Source organism: Chaetodon auriga, chromosome 15 (genome assembly GCF_051107435.1).
Source record: "Chaetodon auriga isolate fChaAug3 chromosome 15, fChaAug3.hap1, whole genome shotgun sequence".
Taxonomy (NCBI): Eukaryota; Metazoa; Chordata; class Actinopteri; order Chaetodontiformes; family Chaetodontidae; genus Chaetodon; species Chaetodon auriga.
Window position 1 is genome coordinate 16,106,935 of NC_135088.1, and position 19,350 is coordinate 16,126,284.

The 19,350-nt window shown below is 43.6% G+C and overlaps 1 protein-coding gene across 1 annotated transcript; it reads left to right on the top strand.

Moving 5' to 3' along the window:
• Positions 1–1,456: 1,456 nt before the first annotated feature.
• On the top strand, positions 1,457–19,006 carry ophn1 (oligophrenin 1). The gene is made up of 24 exons (XM_076750804.1): positions 1,457–2,185; positions 3,151–3,246; positions 3,652–3,713; positions 4,457–4,528; positions 5,398–5,499; positions 5,579–5,689; positions 5,792–5,896; positions 6,001–6,130; positions 6,214–6,314; positions 6,495–6,586; positions 8,176–8,254; positions 10,907–10,940; positions 11,100–11,162; positions 11,910–11,984; positions 12,850–12,934; positions 13,370–13,428; positions 14,229–14,334; positions 14,463–14,622; positions 14,712–14,859; positions 15,693–16,001; positions 16,396–16,543; positions 17,093–17,143; positions 17,824–17,872; positions 18,025–19,006. The coding sequence occupies exons 1-24, from the start codon at positions 2,032–2,034 to the stop codon at positions 18,028–18,030; spliced, it is 2,397 nt and encodes a 798-aa protein (XP_076606919.1). The 5' UTR covers positions 1,457–2,031; the 3' UTR covers positions 18,031–19,006.
• The last annotated feature ends 344 nt before the right edge of the window (positions 19,007–19,350 follow it).

The following is a 19,350-nucleotide window of genomic DNA, read 5'->3' on the forward strand; positions in this document are numbered from 1 at the left end:
ACATGTCAGTAGATGTGTCAAGATTGAATGTAATTATACTGTAAACAGTCGGTGATTCGTCCATTTTTATCGCGGGCGATGGCCCAGACCTGAGGGTGTTTCCAGCAGCACAGATCCTACTGAATGATCATAGAAACATTGTAGGGATATTACAGGAATGCTACAGGCAGCAGCGTGTCTCTATGATCCTCTCACTCTCCTCTGATTACACACTGCTTCTCGTCACTTTGATCATGAAGGTGGCACTGCTCTATAGAGTACACAGGCTGCAATATAGTAGATACACTATTGAGTATTTATAGTTTACAGAATATTAGAGATTCAAGACAAAACTGACAGAACAGTGAGGCTACTGACATTTCAGAGTCATGGTTGGTGCCTTAGAGTCTAACTTCAGTCAGATGAAGGATCAATGAGTCTGTGATTACTGTGGGTGTGTGGTGTAAAGTACACTGCAGTGCTTGTGTAAAATAAATCTGCTGAAGCTGGCTGTGCAATGAGATGATATTATTGTACTTAATCTTGAATGCAGGGACACACCCAGTGACAGCAGGTGTGACATGTCTCACTGTGGAATTATCACATGATTCTCATGATACATTCAGGGACCCGTGCAGGTATGTCTGTATCACGAGCCTCTTTGAACTTAGAGTTATTTTCTTCCAAAACACAGTGCTACGGTCGCTTTGATTGAAGATCAGTGAACACATAAGCATAAGCTGAACCTCCTTCAATCTTGTGATCCTTAAATGACTCAATCCGTACTTGCAACATCTCAGCACCGGGTGCATGTGTCTACTAGTTGTTTCCAATCTTTGTTTTATCTAATTATTTATGACTCACTCAGGCCCAGAAAGAAGGATTATGCAGCAATTCACAAGAAAAAAAAACCAACAAAGATTACTAGTAAGTCTGAAAAAACACATGACATGGACCCGTGTTGAAGAATTTAAAAAGAAGATCTTTAACTTTCTTTTCCATCTTGTGATCCCTCAGAATTATCTTGCGACTGCTTGTGGCCATCCTGATGCATATCTTGGGAACTGTCCGATAATGTCTTTACTGTATCTGCTAATTACCTGCTAATTGAAACACAAATACATTTTATTATGAAGGGTATTTGACCGTGAACAGTAGAAAAGAAATACACCAATACCACCATACATTTAGGTTTGTATTTGTATGAATTAGCTGTATTATCTATCTATACATACACATATGCATGAATATACAGTACGTATACATAATTATCATTACACACACACACACACACACACACACACACACACACACACACACACACACACACATAATCACCAGGCTATTACTATTTCTTAAGCCCCATTTATCCTGACTGGCAGATTTCCGACAGCACGTGAAAGCTGCATCATCAATAAGACAATCAGCCAACTGTGCAGCAGCCCCTTTAAGAACCTCCTGGGTGTGGAAAGGGGGCAAGTTTTTAGTGAGTCTATCGCCAGTTGGTCACGTCCCATTCAGCTTTGCGGTTCGCTCTTTTGAAAATGTGGGATTTAGGATCCGCATGACATCTCTGTCAGAAAAGAAACAGATATTTACTAACGCGTATTCAGAGGTTTACTAGCGCGCTGTTAGCTTTACAAATCCAAAAACTGCTTTCAAACCAAGGCAAAGGATATGAAGAGGTGTTATGAAAGTGGGAAATATTACGGAATGGGACGCGGCCAGAGGGATTCTAGCCGCTCTTCTAACACAACACTGCCACAAGGAAAAAGTCGCAAAGAGGACCAGGATTCAATTGGATTCCCGTTTAAACAGCGCGTCAGACGAAGAACAGACGGAAGTGGATCAAACGCGCTCCTCGTCACTGCTCGGGGTCCTTCACAGGCGATCAGCGGCGGCCGCAGGCTCCCCCGGACACCATGGTTCAGACCCGTGTGGAGTCGCCTTAACTGAGCAGCAATGAGCAGTGTGCGATAGACGAGCGTAGGCTGCGTGGCTCACTCAGACAAATTCAGCGTTTCTATTGTGTGAAAGCCAAGGCTTCAGAAGATGGGGCATCCTCCTCTAGAGTTCAGCGACTGCTTTCTGGACAGTCCGGACTTCAGAGAGACTCTCAAGTGTTATGAAGTGGAGCTGGAGAGGACGAGCAAATTCCTCAAGGAGTTGATAAAAGATGGCAACAGTGTAATCACTGCAATCAGAGGTGAGCATGCTTAGATCTGATCTCTGTTGTTTTTAAATTGATAACAGCTGTTTTTGCACATTGCATGTCAATATAGTGGTGTGATGAGGCTCGACGGAGGATCAGCATCAGTGGGGCCTCGGTGAGGCCCTGCAGGATCATTGTGGGTGGCGGGGAGAGGCACATTCAGGGAGGTGCTAGAGGTCCCCTGGGAGCGCGCCATGCAGCAGCGCTGGGAAGGCCACGGATCTGATGCAGATGTGCAGGATGAACGGCTCTGTTTGTCTGCAAGCAGCAAGAGTTTCACCTATCCATGTGTTGCTTTTCCACCTCCCCCCTCCGAGCGATGTGTCATCCTGCTTGTTGCAGTGTGGGACCAGTCCCACTCATAGTATGGACCAGGGCCAGTGACAGCTCACAGCAGATGTGTATATTTGGGTCAGTGTGGCATCCAGGAGGGGCGACGCTGGACTCACTGCTAACGCGCTGCAGATTGCTTCACTCCAAACACTGATCTCCAGCTGTAAATATGTGAGCTCTGCCCGCACTTTGTGTGCAATAAAAGGCTTATAAAAAGGGACAATTAAAGCAAGAATCATGAAAACATTTGAAATGCTTGAAAGACAAAGGAGGCATTTAGAATATGAGACCAGATATGTAAGTTCCTCTTGCCCCACAGTATTGATCAGACAGACTGTGCTGTGTTTTGATAATGAAACCCAGACATAGCAGGGGTGATATATTGCATAGACCACATACTGGCTGCTGTTGTGCTGCTGTGCCCTGCCAAGAATATCTTTCATACTTTAGACTTTCCTACCAGAGGAAAAAAGAAATGCACTTCCAGTAATCCTGAAGGTTCATGCTTCAGTTCATGAGCTGATCAGGATGTAAAGAGTGATGAAGAATTGCATGTTACAGTTGATGGTGAGGCAGTTGGAGCTCCTCTCAGATGTCTCAAACGGACTCATTTGTGTGTTTTCTAGGCTATTCTCTGGCCGTGCAGAAGTTTTCTCAGACCCTCAGCATGTTCCAGTTCGACGTCATCGGTGACTCCCTGACTGATGATGAGATTAACATTGGTGAGATGATGCTCCCCAGCACACACTTTATATTCACTGACTATGAAAATCATGACGCTGAAGTGGCTTTTAGAGAGCTTGCAGGACATTTCGCTGCAGCCTGTTTACTAATACCTTATGGAGCATTAGCACAGTTTACAGCAGAGTGAGCTGATGCAAAAACACTTCCCCTGCTTGACCTCAGCGGAGAGGAACACTTTGGCAGCCTTTAGATAATTCATCACAATTTGAATATGAGGAACCCTGAACCAAACCGATTTGAAGAAGCAGAAACTTCTGTCAAACGTGTGTAAGCAAGTGTTTCCCTTTTCAATCTTTCCAATCGCGCCTCCTGCGTCAGACAGTCGAGATAAGAATGTGCGAGGTCTTTATTTCGGTCGTCATCTTTTGTCTTTTCCTCCGCAGCTCAGTCGTTCCAGGAGTTCGCCGGACTTCTGCAGGAAGTGGAGCACGACAGGATGATGCTGGTGGGTTATCAGCTTCCTCCACGCTGACTCTGCATCCTATTGGACCCCTCATTAGATATCTGAAACCGAATTAACATATCCTGCACTAAAGATCAGGGCACTGGGAAGGAAAGCACCGGCCCATTGTTTTATGGATGAGTAACATCAGGAGTGTCACGTCAATCACATCCACACACACCTGTGCAGATACGGGCTGTTTGAATGTGCATGCTGGTTTAGAGGAGTGCTGTTAATTAGTTGGATCTCACTTCCCCTCTTGGTTTTCTTGTTCCCTTTTTGCTCATGGTGGCATAGTGCCCACGTGTTGATGCATTTTCACGCTGCTTTTATCACGTCTTTCCTCTTTTACTGGAGTCAGATAAAAACTCCGACACGATGTAGTGCTCCTTTCATCCTCTTGTCTCGCACTTCAGCCATCGAGCCATGGCATTAGGAGTTGCGGTTCCTGTTGAACTGGGTTTTCTGGAGACAGATCTAATTGTAAAACTGGATGTCAGCTGGTAAATCGTGCTTGCAATGGTGTGGAAGAGCAGCATCTGTTGGGAGTGGATAGCAAAAAATACAATTTCACTCTGGCCCTCCAGATATTTATTTCCAAGCTCTTTTCAACACATTCGTGGCCCACAGATAACCCAGTTCAGCACTGCTTTGTTAAAGAGTGGGTCCCACATGCAGTATGACAGTGCTGTGTATGTGTTTAGAAGTGCACCACAGTAACGGCTGCTCTATATTTGCCCGTCCAGGTCCAGAATGCCTCTGATCTGCTCATCAAGCCGCTGGAGAAGTTCAGAAAGGAGCAAATAGGAGTAACAAAAGTGAGTGTTTTCACATGCACCATGGTACCCTCCTTCGAGATGTACACACACACACCAAACAGGGTGTCAGAAGCCACTTCCTCAAATCTATTTCTATATGAATGTGTGAAACGTTTACCTGTGTGAGAAGAATGATATTACATCTCTTCTTCCTCTTTACTAAGCAGAGATGTTTTGTTAGTTGTTGAGAGGAAAGCAGTTTACTTTTGAGGAGTTTTGTTGAGAGGAAAGCAGTTTACTTTTGAGAGCCGCACATGTTTTTGCTTTTAAAGTCGAAGCTCTGTGGGGAAGCACCTTGATTATTCAGCAGGACATTTGGGTTTCGTTCGCGTTGTGCTCTGGTGATCAAAAGAGTTTTTTCGCTCTCATTACATTTGTTAACCAGCCCCTTTCCGTCACTCTCGCTGCCGTGTTAATATTTATGTAATCCACAAATGGAAATAAACGTAAAATAAACAGGACCTACATGACCTGCAAAATGGATTTATGTTAAAAACATATTTTTATTCAAGAAACAAACAGAACACCTTTTAAACATGATGCTGATTATTTTCAGGTGGGTTTACTAGAGGTAGTTGTAATACTGGAGGGGCAGATACTGAAAGTTTCACCATTTATCCATTACTTTATCACCATTTATGTAGTACTTGTGTTAGTACTTTATGTAGTAATACTTTAAGTTAACTATTTCAAGTATATATCCCTGACTTTTTGTTTTTTTTTACCATTTATGTTTTAGTCTCTCAGATATTAGTGTCAGCCTGAAAAGTCCAGTGTCCAGTATAACATTTGACTCTCAGTCAAGCGACAAACTTGATTGAATCGCGTTGTAATCTTTCAGTTTCACAATTAATGCTTCTCTCCTGCAGGAAAAGAAGAAGAAGTTCGAGAAGGAGAGTGAAAAATATTACTCCCAGGTGGACAAACACCTGAATCTCTCTGCCAAGAAGAAAGAGAGTCAGCTTCAGGAGGTGAAGTGTTCGTCAGCCGTGCAGTGAAATGCACGAATGAGAGCTGCTATTAGAAATGTTTTATTTATCTTAACCACAGGCTGATGAACTGCTGGACAGAGAGCGAGTGAACTTCTATGAATCGTCGGTGGAGTATGTGTACCAGATCCATCAGGTGCAGGACAGAAAGAAGTTTGATGTGGTGGAGCCTGTGAGTGATCCCAGTAGTCAGTCACGCACTCTTTATGGCAGCTGTCGTCTGCTTGATTAGTCTTAAATAATTAAATATGTCATTGACGCTCCGGTTGCACAGGTGCTGGCGTTTCTTCACAGCGTTTTAACGCTCAACAACCTGACGGTGGAGATGACTCAGGACTTCATGCCTTACAAGCAAGAGCTGCAGCTCAGCCTGCAGAATGTAAGTGGTGTTACTGGCAACGAGCGATGCCATTAGACAGAGTTAATGTCCTTTAATCGGGTGTCCAGAAGATTCTAAAGTGCTGTCTGGTTTTTCACCTGCAGACAAGAAACCACTATGAGAGCACTCGTGAGGAGATGGAGGAGCTGATGAAAAGAATGAAACACCCCTCCCAGATCTGCAAAATGCACAGTTTTCTGCCCATGGAGGGTTATCTGTACTGTCAGGAGAAGTGTAAGTGGACCACAGGAGTCTGATACTTGTACATGCTTGAATCCCCTCTGACGAGGCCTGTCCTGTTGTTTTTGTCTCACCAGGGGCTTTGGGCGTGTCGTGGGTCAAATATTACTGCAAGTATCACAAGGAGGGGAGGCTGCTGGTCATGGTGCCCTGTGAACAGAAGCCTACAACCAAACAGGTGCTTCACTGCAAGGAAATAGGCAATTATTGAACATATGAACCACTCATAGGCACAGACAAGCATCTGTGCACCCGCAGTACTCTAGATACTCTGACATCTCCACAGACTGCTTCCTCTGCTGTCACTGTGTCCATCACACACACTGATCAACCTCCAACTTTGTCTCCTCCCCCGCAGGGCCCCACGCAGCTGACGCTCAAGTCCTGCATCCGCCGGAAGACGGAGTCCATAGACAAGCGCTTCTGCTTTGACGTGGAAACTAACGAGAGGTTAGCGCAAATCAAATCTGAGAAACTGTGAGATCTGTGAGACGAGGCGACACGAGAGCCTTGTGGGATAAACAGGTGAGCAGGTGGCTCACAAGGACAGAGTGTGAGGGCTAAATGGACTGTAGCCCAAACAATCCCTAAGCAACGGGCGCACGCTGGAAACAGATGGCAAACTCAGTGATTTCAGAGGAAGGAACACAACAAGCTCATCTCTGCATAAGCACGCCATTCAGTGCACAAAATGCATTTTAATAGACACTCGAGCCAGGGGCTGCTCTGACATAGTCTGCTTTCTTGAAATCTGTTGAAACAGTTCTTGACAGGGTGTTTTTAAAGGTTTAAAAGCCGCTTGAATTATGCATTAAGTGCTCGAAAGTGTCTCTGAATGTTGAACAACTCATTTGTGCCAGCGTGTGAACCGAGCAACAACATAATGAGGAGTTAGCTGCCTGATCAACTCGTGGTGGCAGTGCTGTCTGCTGTGGATGATAATGCGGTCGGCTCAAGATGTTCTAAGGCCAGCCGCTCGCCCACCTCAGCGTCCCTGAAACGCTCCCAGTGCTCGTGCCTGACCCTGACCCTTGACCTTCCCAAGAGGGACTACTCCTACGGAGCTTACACATTGTTCTGCTCTTAAAGACCTGCTCCAATGAGAGTCGAGTTTTTGACCTTGGCACCATGTCCATGGGATGTTTTTTATATGCTGCAAGACATATTAGAAGCAGAATAAACAGTCGGTGACGTGGCTGAGCCAAGGTTTCATGTGTGACACACCTAATGAACCAATCCTGTCAACGGGGCGGGGCTTTCCATGTTGTGATAACTTAGTCAAGCTGGAGCCTTTTTTTTTTAATGGAAAAACATCTAAATATGTCATCTTGATGAACAGAGATGAGTTTTTGGGGGTTTAATCAATGCCAGCAGAGGAACTTTAATGTCCTGGATCAGTTGTGTCTGTTGTCTTCATCTCTGTCTACACGATGGAGAAGGACTGCACACATGAGCGTTTGATTGGCTGTTTTCATTCAGGTGTGCGAGAGCTTCAAAACAAGTCAGGAAAAGCATCAAATTACCAACGTCACAGAAGCAGGTTTGGATCATCTATGCCAAACACAACTCCTCTAGAATCAGGGACGTCTGTTTAAGTGTCAGAGCTGATAGAAAAGTTATTTTCTTAGCGTTTGAAGGTTTTTATAGTTGGTTGACTCGTGCAGATGGCAGCAAGAGCTTTAAACTCGCAGCACAGTCGTCTTAGTTAACAATTGATCCAGTAGCCTACGGGCTTGGCACTGGATTTTCTTGCGTCTGCGGTAGACAGATTGCAACAGATGAATTTCATCACGTTTGTCTTCTTCATCTCTGTTTATACCTCCCATCATCTTAATCAGTTACTTCGAAGATGCTTAAAGTTTGCCTTCTTTTGACTTTGTCCCCCCTGTCTCGACAGATTAGTGAGATCTGCAATGTGTAAGAATTTAAACGGCGAGTTAAACGTTCACCACGGGTTGGATACTGCAGCATTATCCTGTGAGTGATCAATTTCATTGCGACATTTACCTCCCTGATGGCGTTTGTTACTGTCTCCATAGAAACACACCCGTCACCTTCCAGGCTCTTTCGGAGGGAGACAGGAAGTTGTGGATGGAGGCCATGGATGGAAAAGAGCCCGTGAGTTCATTTTGCATCTCATCTCACTGAGGCTCATTCTTCTCCCGCATATATTTTTATGAAAACTGCTCGACTGTCAAAATATCTGCAATGCAACACGGAGTCAGCTGCTGGAGGGGAGGCCTGACGTGACTGCTGGCGACTGCGCTGACACACAGAACATCCCGATGCCAGTTTCCATTTCCAATCTGCATGCAGAATCCATCCAGCACTGTTTTGTTTTCTTTAATAAAATCTCCGTAAATGCTGGCAGATTGAAGATGAATGTCATTTAAAGCATCTTCGAACGAATGAGAAGCAGTTCTTTTCGCTTCTGTTAAGGAAGCCATATCAAGCCCGTTATTTTTTACAATCAAATCCGTCATTTAAGGCACATGGCAGCTCGCGCCTGCCAGGGTTTGAGCACGGCAGGATGTAGGCGTTAGGTCATCTCATTATGGCTTCTGTATTGCAGGTGTGTGTTTTATCAAGCTTGTTAGACACATTATGCATGAGTGTGTGACTAAATGATGGCTTTTTTTTTTCTTTTCAGTTGCCCCTCACAGCACGGCTGAGCTGACACCATTAGAGATTTTATTTTTGCTCTTAGGATCACGTTTATAGCTGTTAATGGAAACTTCCCTGTTGAAAGTGCTCTACCATCTGTCTCTGCGTTTTTGAGCTGATGAAATGCCAAACAGCCTTATTAGTGAAACTTAAGACATTGTTCATTCGTCTTTTGGTTGTAGCTTTAAGAATATTTGGTTTTGCTGTCTTGCTCGGATACTTTCATATTAGCTGTTTTAGGTCCTGTGGCGGATGTCGTGTGAGTGCTGGACAGAGCAAGTAAACCACTACGAGAGGATGTGAAAATAACAGAAGGCACATTTCTCAGTGCCCTCTTCCTGTCCAACTTCCCCAGTGACTTCTGTGTGTCATCAACATTTCACAAGAGATTTCCACCCTTTTGCCCAAATATTCTCAAGCAAAGATCCACTGCTCCGCACCACCAGCTCTGCAGAGTGTCTGAGCTTTCAGTCTGGGCCAGGGTCAACTCTGTGGTGTTCTTTGAGAATAATGTCTTCTGCCACAGCAACTCTGTCGACTTCATTCCGCTCTGAGTGCCCTTTTAGCCCTTTGAATAGCTGAAATTTAAGGTCCAGCACTGCTTCTTCCCCTCAGTCATATGGGTACTTTATGTCAGCTTATATGGGCCGCACAGTGCAACGCGTCTGTGCATGCTGTTACATGTTTCAGCCTGGAGCACGTTTCTGTGCATACTGCATCTTTGGAAACTTCCCCTTACTCTGCTGTCTTACTGGTAGTCTCTTGTGCCCAGAACGTTGCTGTGTTAACGGCCAGTGTTAGTGTGCTACCATAGAAACTAAACTTTCCTTTTATCACACGCTTACCGGCTTAAACTCTTACTTCCTGAGTCGTTTTTCTGTTAAAAAAGACGAATATTTACCGTTTCCAGCTTCTCGCATACATATCGGCCATAATTTCAGAGGTTTTGTGCCCATAATAAACATCCTGAGGAGCACTGGAAGCAAAACCAAGCTGGCTGTGTCTACAGGCAGCTCTGCAGCCATCCATTAGAGTCCACCAAGGTCCATTAATTCTTTGTTCTCGCAGATTTGTCGCATCTCCAAACCAAGAAGTGGTTGACATGCATGAACTTACTGCATGTGCCAAAATGACAAATGTAATGCTATACTTAGAGATCAGCTGAGGCCCCCCTTTTGGCCTTAAAGTGTAGGAAAAAAGAGAGAAATGCTCGTATGTTCCTCTCAAACCCGCCTGAGCAATGGCACATTTTGCCTATTTTCTTTTGAGCCGCTGACATGAAAACAATCATTCGAATCCTGGAAAAAAAAAAGGCTGTTTGTTATTCCTTTCTCTGAAGTTAGCTTCATGAACCAGATCAGGTTTCTCACTCCTGAAGCATGGCTAGCATGCGATCCGATTTTGATTTTTATTCTTCCCAAAGCAGTGCGTCGAATCGAACAGCAGGCGTTCAATTCTCAGGTTTAAACCAGCAACAGGACATGACAGAGACATTTCACACCTCAGCCAATGACAACAAACACTCGCCTGCTGAGGAGCCCTTGAACAAGGCTCAGCTGTACTGTCTCCAGCTGCTCTGTCTCTGACCCTGACCTCTGATGTCCATGTCAGGGCAACGCTGTGAATATAAAGAAAACTGAACACAAGTCAGCTATTTTAAGGGAAGAGTTGAACAAAGCTATGATATAAAAACGAGCACATGTGACATCCTGGTCTCTGAGTGTGAGTTAGTGGTGACGATGCCCGGAGTCATGTACTGTTTTTAAGCTGCTCCCAAAAGTAAACTGAATTATTTTCCTTTGGTTTTCCACCAAGTAGCAGGACACACATTCTGTCTCCTTGTTTTCATCGCTATGATTTTCGTGAAATTCGAAGCCGCTCAGAAGGTTAACCTCAACAGGAAAATGGCACCAAATAATCCCATGAACTCTGTCGGAAGCTGTCGCTGGTTTCAGTGCAGTAGCTTTCAGTCCTCCTGCCATCATCATTTTTTCTCCTCATTTTCAGTTTTAGGAGTCGTGTTCATTAATCATGCAGTAAAATCCAAAGCCAGTCATGCATTTTTCCATGTTTCATTTCCTTTTCCTTTTTTTTTTTTCATTTCAGATCTATCATTCCCCAATTCACAAGCAAGCTGAAAGTAAGTCCGCCATCATTACCCTCAAAGTCTGGAGTTGTGATGTTGACACTGTGTTATTAGTGTGACGTCTCCCATCTGTCTTTGTGTTTAAACTTCTTCTTAAATTGACTGTTTGTCTGCTCATGTCCTCGTCTTTTTTTTTTGTTTTTATTTCCTCAGTGGAACTGAATGAAACTGGATTCAAGTTTGTGCGAAAGTGCATCAACTTCATTGAAACAAAAGGTAAAAGTTTATCCCAGCTGTCTTTAGTTCTGTGCGTTGCCCTCAGGGGGGCGTAGTTGAGTCGTAGGTTACGTGTCGATGCCGCTCCTGCATGCTGCTTTCAGGGAAAAAACGCCCTTCACTACGAAACTAGAAGTCTGAAATAATATTTCAGATTAAACAGACCTTTAATTTTCACATCTGCATCACACACTATCCACATCTGCTGGTCAGATTTTTTTTAAGGAATGATTTTTGATCCCTTTAACAAAACCTCCTAAAACTTTAGAGGCCAATATCTCAAAGTCAGATGGAACTTTACGCATATTTCCGAGATATTAAAAAGAGAGCTAAGTGATTGACAAGCGCAAAAAAAAGTTCAGAAAGTGAAGGTGTGGACAGGCTGTCCACCTCAAGGTGTAACTGTATTTGTAGCTTGATCTCTTGGTGTGGAGGTTGGTGTGCACAAAGGCTATTCCCAGTGTCTCTGCAGTTTGGTGATTCATCTTACAAGAATGGAATTACAACATTCAATCCATAAACATGTAATTTGTATCCCGATCCAAAGGCAGAGCACTGCTCAGCTTCAAACTGAGAGTTCAATGAAGCACTCACAATCAAGCAAGACCGTCTTTAGTCTAACTCTGGCTCCTGCAGGCTCCGAAGACGCACATGTGATACATTCGCACTGCTCTGTATTTGTGGGCATGACTGGCAGGTTAGTATTTGTTCCCTCCCTCTCTTCACCTCCCGCTCTCCTCTTTCCAGGAGTCACACAAGAAGGAGTGTACAGAACAGTTGGCAGCAACATCCAAGTGCAGAAGCTTTTAAATGCCTTCTTTGGTAAGAAAATAGACCTGTGAATATGTTTCTTCACTTGGGCTGGTCCACCTTCCTTTACAACATAACAGGTTCTGCAACTTTTGTCAAGCTTGTGTGCAGGAGTGACGAGGAAACATCAGCGGGGTGCTGACTCACTGGAGTTATCCCCGGCTCTGCTGTTGAGCTCTTCAGATTCCAGCATAGCTTTAACCTTTTAAGTGGTGGCTCACTCTCACTGCTCTCACAGCATCATTTTGGGTTGCAGCAGGCAGCTGTTTTCAATGCACAGCTCCAGCCCAGTTTGCTGCTAACTGTGTTAGCGACTAACTTTGTTAGTGACTAGCTGATGAACATAGTGGAGCATTTACTGTAGCAGCTAAAGAGCCAGATGTTTTCCTCAGGAGTCTGTGGAGACCAAAAGCAGAGCTAAAAGAGAGTTAATATTGGATGAAAAGGTGATTATTTTGTCTGTTTTTGTAGCTTGTTTCTGCTGTCCCAAAGTCATTGCAGGCTTAAATTATATGTTATTATATTTGAATACTTTTTTTTTACATATTCACACACAGGTGTTACTAGTAGCACTGATGATGTAAGCCGTGACAGTGAGCCAGCATGCCCAACACCGCAGCCCTGAAACAAGTGCAGCTTAATGGAATTCAGCCATCATTATTAATTAGTTACACCTGTGATGTTTCTCAAGCATCGTGTCCAAATGTCATTAGTGAAACATTTTTGCACTTGCTGTTACCTTAATGAATAGTAATAGTTACTATGATCAATCAAGGCACTAATTTCAGGTGGTTTTCAGTTTCAGGTTTTTATATAGTGTTTAAAATAATGGCATTAAACGTCTCCTGCTTGCTTGTTTTGATTCCTTCCACCATAGACCCCACGAACCCAGGAGATGTGGACCTCCACAGCAGCGACTGGGACATTAAAACCATCACGAGTGCATTGAAGTTTTATCTAAGGTAAGTTTGTGTGTGTGAGCAGGAGACACAAACACACTGAGTGTCACTGTGTAGTTCCAGATCTGTGGCTGTTCTGGACTGACACTGTTGTAATGATCACGTCTGAGTGCATGTTCTGTATTTCTTTCATGAATTAAGTTATGATAATAATAATAATGACTTGATTACAGATTTCAATTAGTCCCTTCATACAAATCCTATTCCAAAAAGCTGCTTCATTGTCTAGTGTGTACAGTATGTGTTGATCTGGATCCAGATTAAATCAATTTGCTATTCTTAGACTATCAAACGCAGCCTCGACAGAGGCCGCGCTCTCTGAGTGCTTTCTAGAGTAACTGAATAACGAGGGAGTGCTGCTGTTTGTTTTTCTTGTGTGTGATGTCCTGAGGTATAATGCACTGCAGCCTGTTGAATAGGGTCTGTATTTATCTCCAGGAGCTTGTCTGAACCTCTGATGACCTACAGCCTGCACAGAGACCTCATGTGTGCTGCAAGTAAGACATGCTTTGTAAATCATCCAGCACTAAGTTTTGTGTCTACTGCATGCATGTATATTCATGTTGTACTTCTTTAAGTCCACATACTTTGTTTTGCAAAGACAAAGAAATATAAAATCATGTGTGTATGACACACGTTTAAAGGATTCCAAGTGACACAGTTTTCTCTTCTTAATTGACAGTAATCAAGTCTTGAATCGATGCTCAGATTACTTTTATGTGCTAATCTTTACACCTACTTCAAGACACATAAGCATTGGCGGGAGAAAAACCTGAAGGCCAGATACAAAAGAGGCATTTGCACATGAGTGCAGACTGCAGATTCAGCAGTTTAACAGGCAGCACTGGGTCAGTCTGGACGACTTCAAAAGAAACCTGAGTCCCCTGTTTGTGTCTATCTGTCACACAATATCACTGTAAAACAGAGAAGACAGCGAGTTTAATAGCATCAGCCTCATTCTGTCTGGATGTTACAGCAAGACAACTGGTGGCTTCAGTTTCCTGGAAATGTCATGCAGTTTGTTTTGGAGACGTCCTTTTATTAGTCTCATTCCGTTGGCTGTATCCTTCTCCATATTGTGTTTATATGTGTCAGTATCATTTCTGTTACTCATCATGAATATTTTCAGAGCAGCAGAACGAGTCATTTTCTTCCCTACATTATTTACATGGAAAGAAATATGAGGGATTTCCATTCTTAAGATGGTATCTTGTACTACATCTTGGTTTAGGTCTATGGACGCTGCAGATAAACTCCACGTTTCATGAACTTTATTTGTGTTGTCTTTGTACCGTAGAGTCAGACAATCTGGACTTTCGACTGAGTGAAATTCATTCACTGACCTACAAACTACCGGAGAAGAATCGGGAGATGTTGGAGATGCTTATTAAACACCTGGTCAAGTACGTGCCAGCATATTCGGCTGTGGTTTGCATCTCTTATTGCGCCCACACTGGGACCCTTTGCTCTCTCTCGGAAACCAAAGTTAACATTGAGTTACATTTTATTCATCTAACATGTTTTTTCACAGCGTGTGCAGTCACAGCGAGGACAACCTCATGACTCCTTCAAACATGGCCGTCATCTTCGGACCCACGCTGATGAGAGCAAAGGAGGAGACTGTGGCGGCCATGTTGGACATCAAGTTCCAAAACATTGTCGTTGAGATTCTGATTGAGGACTACAAAAAGGTACGTCTCGCGCAGCCTTTTAGTGATTTTAGTGAAGTGATAGCAGAACCAAAGTGTTACCTACTAACCTTTGGATTTTGTGATCACAGATCTTCAGTTGCGTGCCAGAGGACAGCAGCGCCCCACCTGTCCCTCCTCCGCGGATCACCCCGAGAAAGCGGCAGCCCATCACCATCTCCAAGCGACCGCCTCGTGTTTATCATGCTCTTAGTCACGACCACTTTCAGCACGCAGAGAGTAATTATTAGCCTCCCTTGGCCTGACTGTCATCATCGTCCTCATCATTATCCCATCCTGTCTGTGCTGAATGTACAGGAGATTATTTTTAAATGTTTTTTTTTTTTTTTTTTTTTTTAAATCAGTATTTCAGACATATTTGTACCAAACACACCTGCAACTTCATTTGTTTCTGAAGTACAGAAAAATGTCTGTTGTGTGTGTCCATTGAGTACCATTCCAGTCATTTCATATTCCTGAACGTGGAGTCATTCATTTGTTTGTCAGAGAATGTCAAATCCAAATACATTCATTGTCTTTCCTTGTTCTTTATTGCCTTAACTGCAGGAGATTGCTTTTTTATTTCAAGTACGAATAAATGTGTACATTTTTTATCCCACGTTAGTCCTTTTTTTCCAAACACCTCTGGCTAAATCGTGCAGTTTTCTGTCTGTTTAAACGCCTCATTAAGTGGGTGTGGTCCATCCATACCTGCTGCTCAGCCTCCCGGTGTCGTGTGATGTTTCTCTGGTCTTAACTTACTGCTGGGTGTAGCCAAAAATCCAGCTCTGTGTGATTAATCCAAACTGAGGAACTGATTTTGCGTGGTCTTAAACCAATGCAGTGCTGTGCCAGTTACTTTTTGACCTTCATTTACTTTATATTCTTATGTGACCTTCATTTTTTTTTAAATATGGCACATTAATATTTCATAGAGGCAAACATTTACATGTGAGGCCTTGAGTTGCTGTGCTCAGATAGCAGGAACATCACGTTCTTTATCTCCCTGTTTAGCTGTAGCTCTTGAGTAGCCAGGAACTTACATTAACTGTTATGTTGTTTCTCTGTACCAGATGGCCAGAACGACAGCTCTGTCCTGGACGGGGAAGTCTCAGTGAGCCCCGTCCCGCTGCAGCGGACAAAACCTGTGAGCTGCGCTCCGCTCGTTCCAAGAGAACCTCCTCCGAGACACGTATTAATGCCCAGACCAGCAAACCGTCAGGACAGACAATTAGACTCTGACGCTGGCAGGATAGACGATACGAGGCAGAGGCCAGATTCTTCTTCTGCTGCAAATGGAGAGTCTGGAGTCAGTGTGAGCAGAGTACCATCCTTCCAGAGCAGAAGACCACCTCCTAAGAGCACACCTGCCAACAAAGAAGGTATGATGATCCCTCATCCCACTTGTTTACCAGGTTTTATAGGTAAAGTGAGGACGAAAGGGGTATGGTGTCATGTAAAGTGCACAGCTGTGATGTTGTGGTCAGGTGTGTTGGGACCTGAAAATAGGCCAGAAAAAGAGGTATTAGTGGTGCCAGTTGTGTTGCTTTTGACTAGCTGCAACATGTCCAACTGCTGTGTCCTATGTAACTATCTGTCATGTGAAGATTTGGTTTTAACGTGTTGATTTCAGGGGAGCCGGAGGTGGTGAAATAGGTTGGTTGCATTGCTTCCTTTTGTTGTTACAGACTCATGTCACCGTGGTTCGTTGTACATGTGGTCTTTTTAACCAAACACTTCTGCACCACTGAAGTCCGTATTGTCTGTGTTTCTCAGGAGATTCTGATGGTCTGACCAGAACGAGATCCACAGAAAAACATGCCATTTGCAGACCTCCGGTCAGGCCTCCGGAGCCCCCCTCCAGATTCCCCGCTCCACAAAAGACCCCGAGCGCAGCCGGCAACGAGGGCACAGCCACATCCTAGTAAGTGTTCTTGAGAGTTACAAAAGTCTTTCGCCACCACCTTCTTGTGGATACTTTTAGATGTGCAAATGCGGATGGGGTCAAAAGGTCCGATAAATATTCAACCGCTGGATCTGCTGTTTTTATTAAGAATAACAGAACTCGCAATCTAAGTAACCTTGAAATGGTGCCAGGCGTGCAAATTCCAGCGCGTCAGAAAGAGCAGCCTGCGAGGCGTCAGCGGCTTTGATGATCGAAACTGTCCGACCAAAGAACGGACATGTTGCCTGGTTTGCTGATGTCAGGGTCACAGCTTGATACGACAGCGAGGAAACCTCAGATCCACCCTGTCAGCGCTCTGAGGGCGGTGGCACCATGATATCTCTGCCACCGGGATGACTATGATGAATGATCATCTACCTCTGCAGTTCTCAGCTGTACGGAGCGTTTTAGGGTCTCTCAGCTCATTGTTTTGCTTTCCGCAGCGTAGACAGAGATACCTGCTGACTGTTGGATGACAAAGGATTTCATAAATGATCATAACATGTCAGGTTGCTTCTCTTTCCACAGTGTTGCCTCTAAAACAAAGTTTTTTGAGAATGCCTCCAGGCAGGTTGGCAGGTACGTAAAATCCTTTTTTTTTATTGTCTTTGCTCCGATTTGTCTTTAAGTTCTGGACATTAATCAGATGAAAGGTTGATTCGAACACATATTTATTTAATTCAGTCACTAAATAAATGTTATTATAAAGAGTTAGCTACTGAACATTAGTGACGTGCTTAGCGCTTCAGGCTGCTTGTCGCTCTTCAGACAATAAATCACACATTTACTTTGTTCCTATTCAGAGCCCGCAGACGCTCGAATGACACCAATGTGTGTGTGTGTGTGTCTGTGTATGCTATCTATTCTTACATCAGGCCTCTCCTGTTGTGGCTCATGTTCAGCTCCTCCTACTGATGACTGATGATAATTATGGAGGTGGAAACACACACACACATCTGCTCTTTTATGATGTGGATAATCCTCCCTGCACAGCCAGCGAGGAAAGCTGTAAATGAAGGACGCCTGAGCTTTAAGAGTTGATCTCTCCCTTCATTGCAGCCCCCTCGCTCAGCGTTATGCACAGTTTATATTAACACCTCCAAACGGGAGGGTGTGCTGATGTGTATGTAAAGCCCTCGCTTGGCTTGTGATTTTAATCCCACAGCTGAAGACGTTAGACCTTCTAGACACTGTCTGACCAGTTTTTAAAACGGAGTACAATATACATATTTTAATGAATTTTTCCTCTTCTCATTTAGTCCACTGGCCTCTCCGTCACCATCAGCAGGGACAAATGTAAAAAAAGAGGTGAGAGTTACTGTAATTTTACTATTATTCAGTGTTTTTGTACGCTGTCGCAGTGCTCCGTATCTGTTTAATGAGCTGAAAAAGGGTTTGTTTTCTTTCTTTCTTTTTTTTTTAAATGTGCCTCTTTTCATGCGCTTGTTTTCTTTCCTCAGAATTAAAGTTAAGGACGCTCAGGTCACATCAGACGGCCGCTCCGTGCTCGGCTGGGTGCACATCAAGCTGGAGGGAGTCGCCACAGAGGAACTCGGCCGGTCTTGATGTTATCGGACTGGCTGAAGAACTGGTTCTGCGTGAAGCTGAATGGATGCGTTTGATTCCAGTTGATTTTTAATAGTAAGATTGGTGTTCGAGGGCAGCAGAGCAGCAAAGTAATTGGCTCAGTGTTGGATCATTATTCCAAAGTTAGGATGTTTTCCCCTTGTTTCACACCAGTTGACAATTGTGTCAAATAGTCAACAATATTTAGTCATTTTACAGTGTTAAAAAGTCTGAAAGACCACTTTTTATTATCGGGAACTAACTGCTCGTAACAGCTTACTTTGACGTCTTGTTGCCTGCACTCTTAATGCTTGTGTGTAGCATCGTAAAACAGATCTCCCAAAGAAGACTAATTGATTACTCATTAATCATTTGAAAATGCAAACTATTAGTCTTAATATTAACTTCTAGGTTATTATGAGCTGTCAAGGAACTGGATGAAGCAGGAGAGGCTTTATCAAATGTATTTTGTTATCAAGCGTCAGCCTGTATTCCAGTCAGTGTACTTTGAATTTACATAATGAATGTAGTGCTAGTGTAAGTTTAATAGGGTATTACAGAAACCGGTTCACTAGTGAACATTCCCATACTTCTGACCTTGGTGCCACGTACATCTTACCTAATGTGGGTAGGTCTGTTTGCACAGGAGAGTCCTCGAAGTTTACCCTAATTTGTTGCACCCAGTTGTTGGGATTGAAAAATTGATTGTTACAGTATGTGAAAATGACACTCCAGTGTTTTTTTTGACTTTTTGTTATTATATTAATCCTACACGTTTTTTTGTTTGTTCGTTTTACGATAACCCAACTTGGAAATTCTGGTTGTTTTCTGCTTCATTTCCAGAAAGGAAAATAAACATGAAGCGTTCTTAACATGACTCGTGAATATTTTAGAAGGAGCTGTGTATTACCATTCACTTTGTGTTGCTGCGTGATGCTTTAGTCGTGTCTCTCCTCAGCGTGCTGACATTTGAAATCACTCCGTTCTGTTTCACATTTGCACTAAATTAAGTTCTTTTTTTCTTCTTATTGTAAATAACAATTTTAAGCAGCGCTAACATGAATGATTTATCACTCCTTCATGTGGTGTTACCAGGTCTGTGATATAACTTGGTGCCAGACACACCGATGCCAGTGCAGGTTTACGTGTGAAACAAACAGACGACACGGGGAGATGCTAAGATTGGGGTTTGCAGAGCTCAGCCTTTTGTTCAGAAACAT

Coding starts and splice junctions, on each gene's coding strand:
- ophn1 (XM_076750804.1), top strand. CDS start 2,032: ATGGGGCATCCTCCTCTAGAGTTCAGCGACTGCTTTCTGGACAGTCCG. Junction 11,163..11,909: donor CAACTTCATTGAAACAAAAG/GTAAAAGTTTAT, acceptor TCCTCTTTCCAG/GAGTCACACAAGAAGGAGTG. Junction 14,623..14,711: donor TGATTGAGGACTACAAAAAG/GTACGTCTCGCG, acceptor TTGTGATCACAG/ATCTTCAGTTGCGTGCCAGA.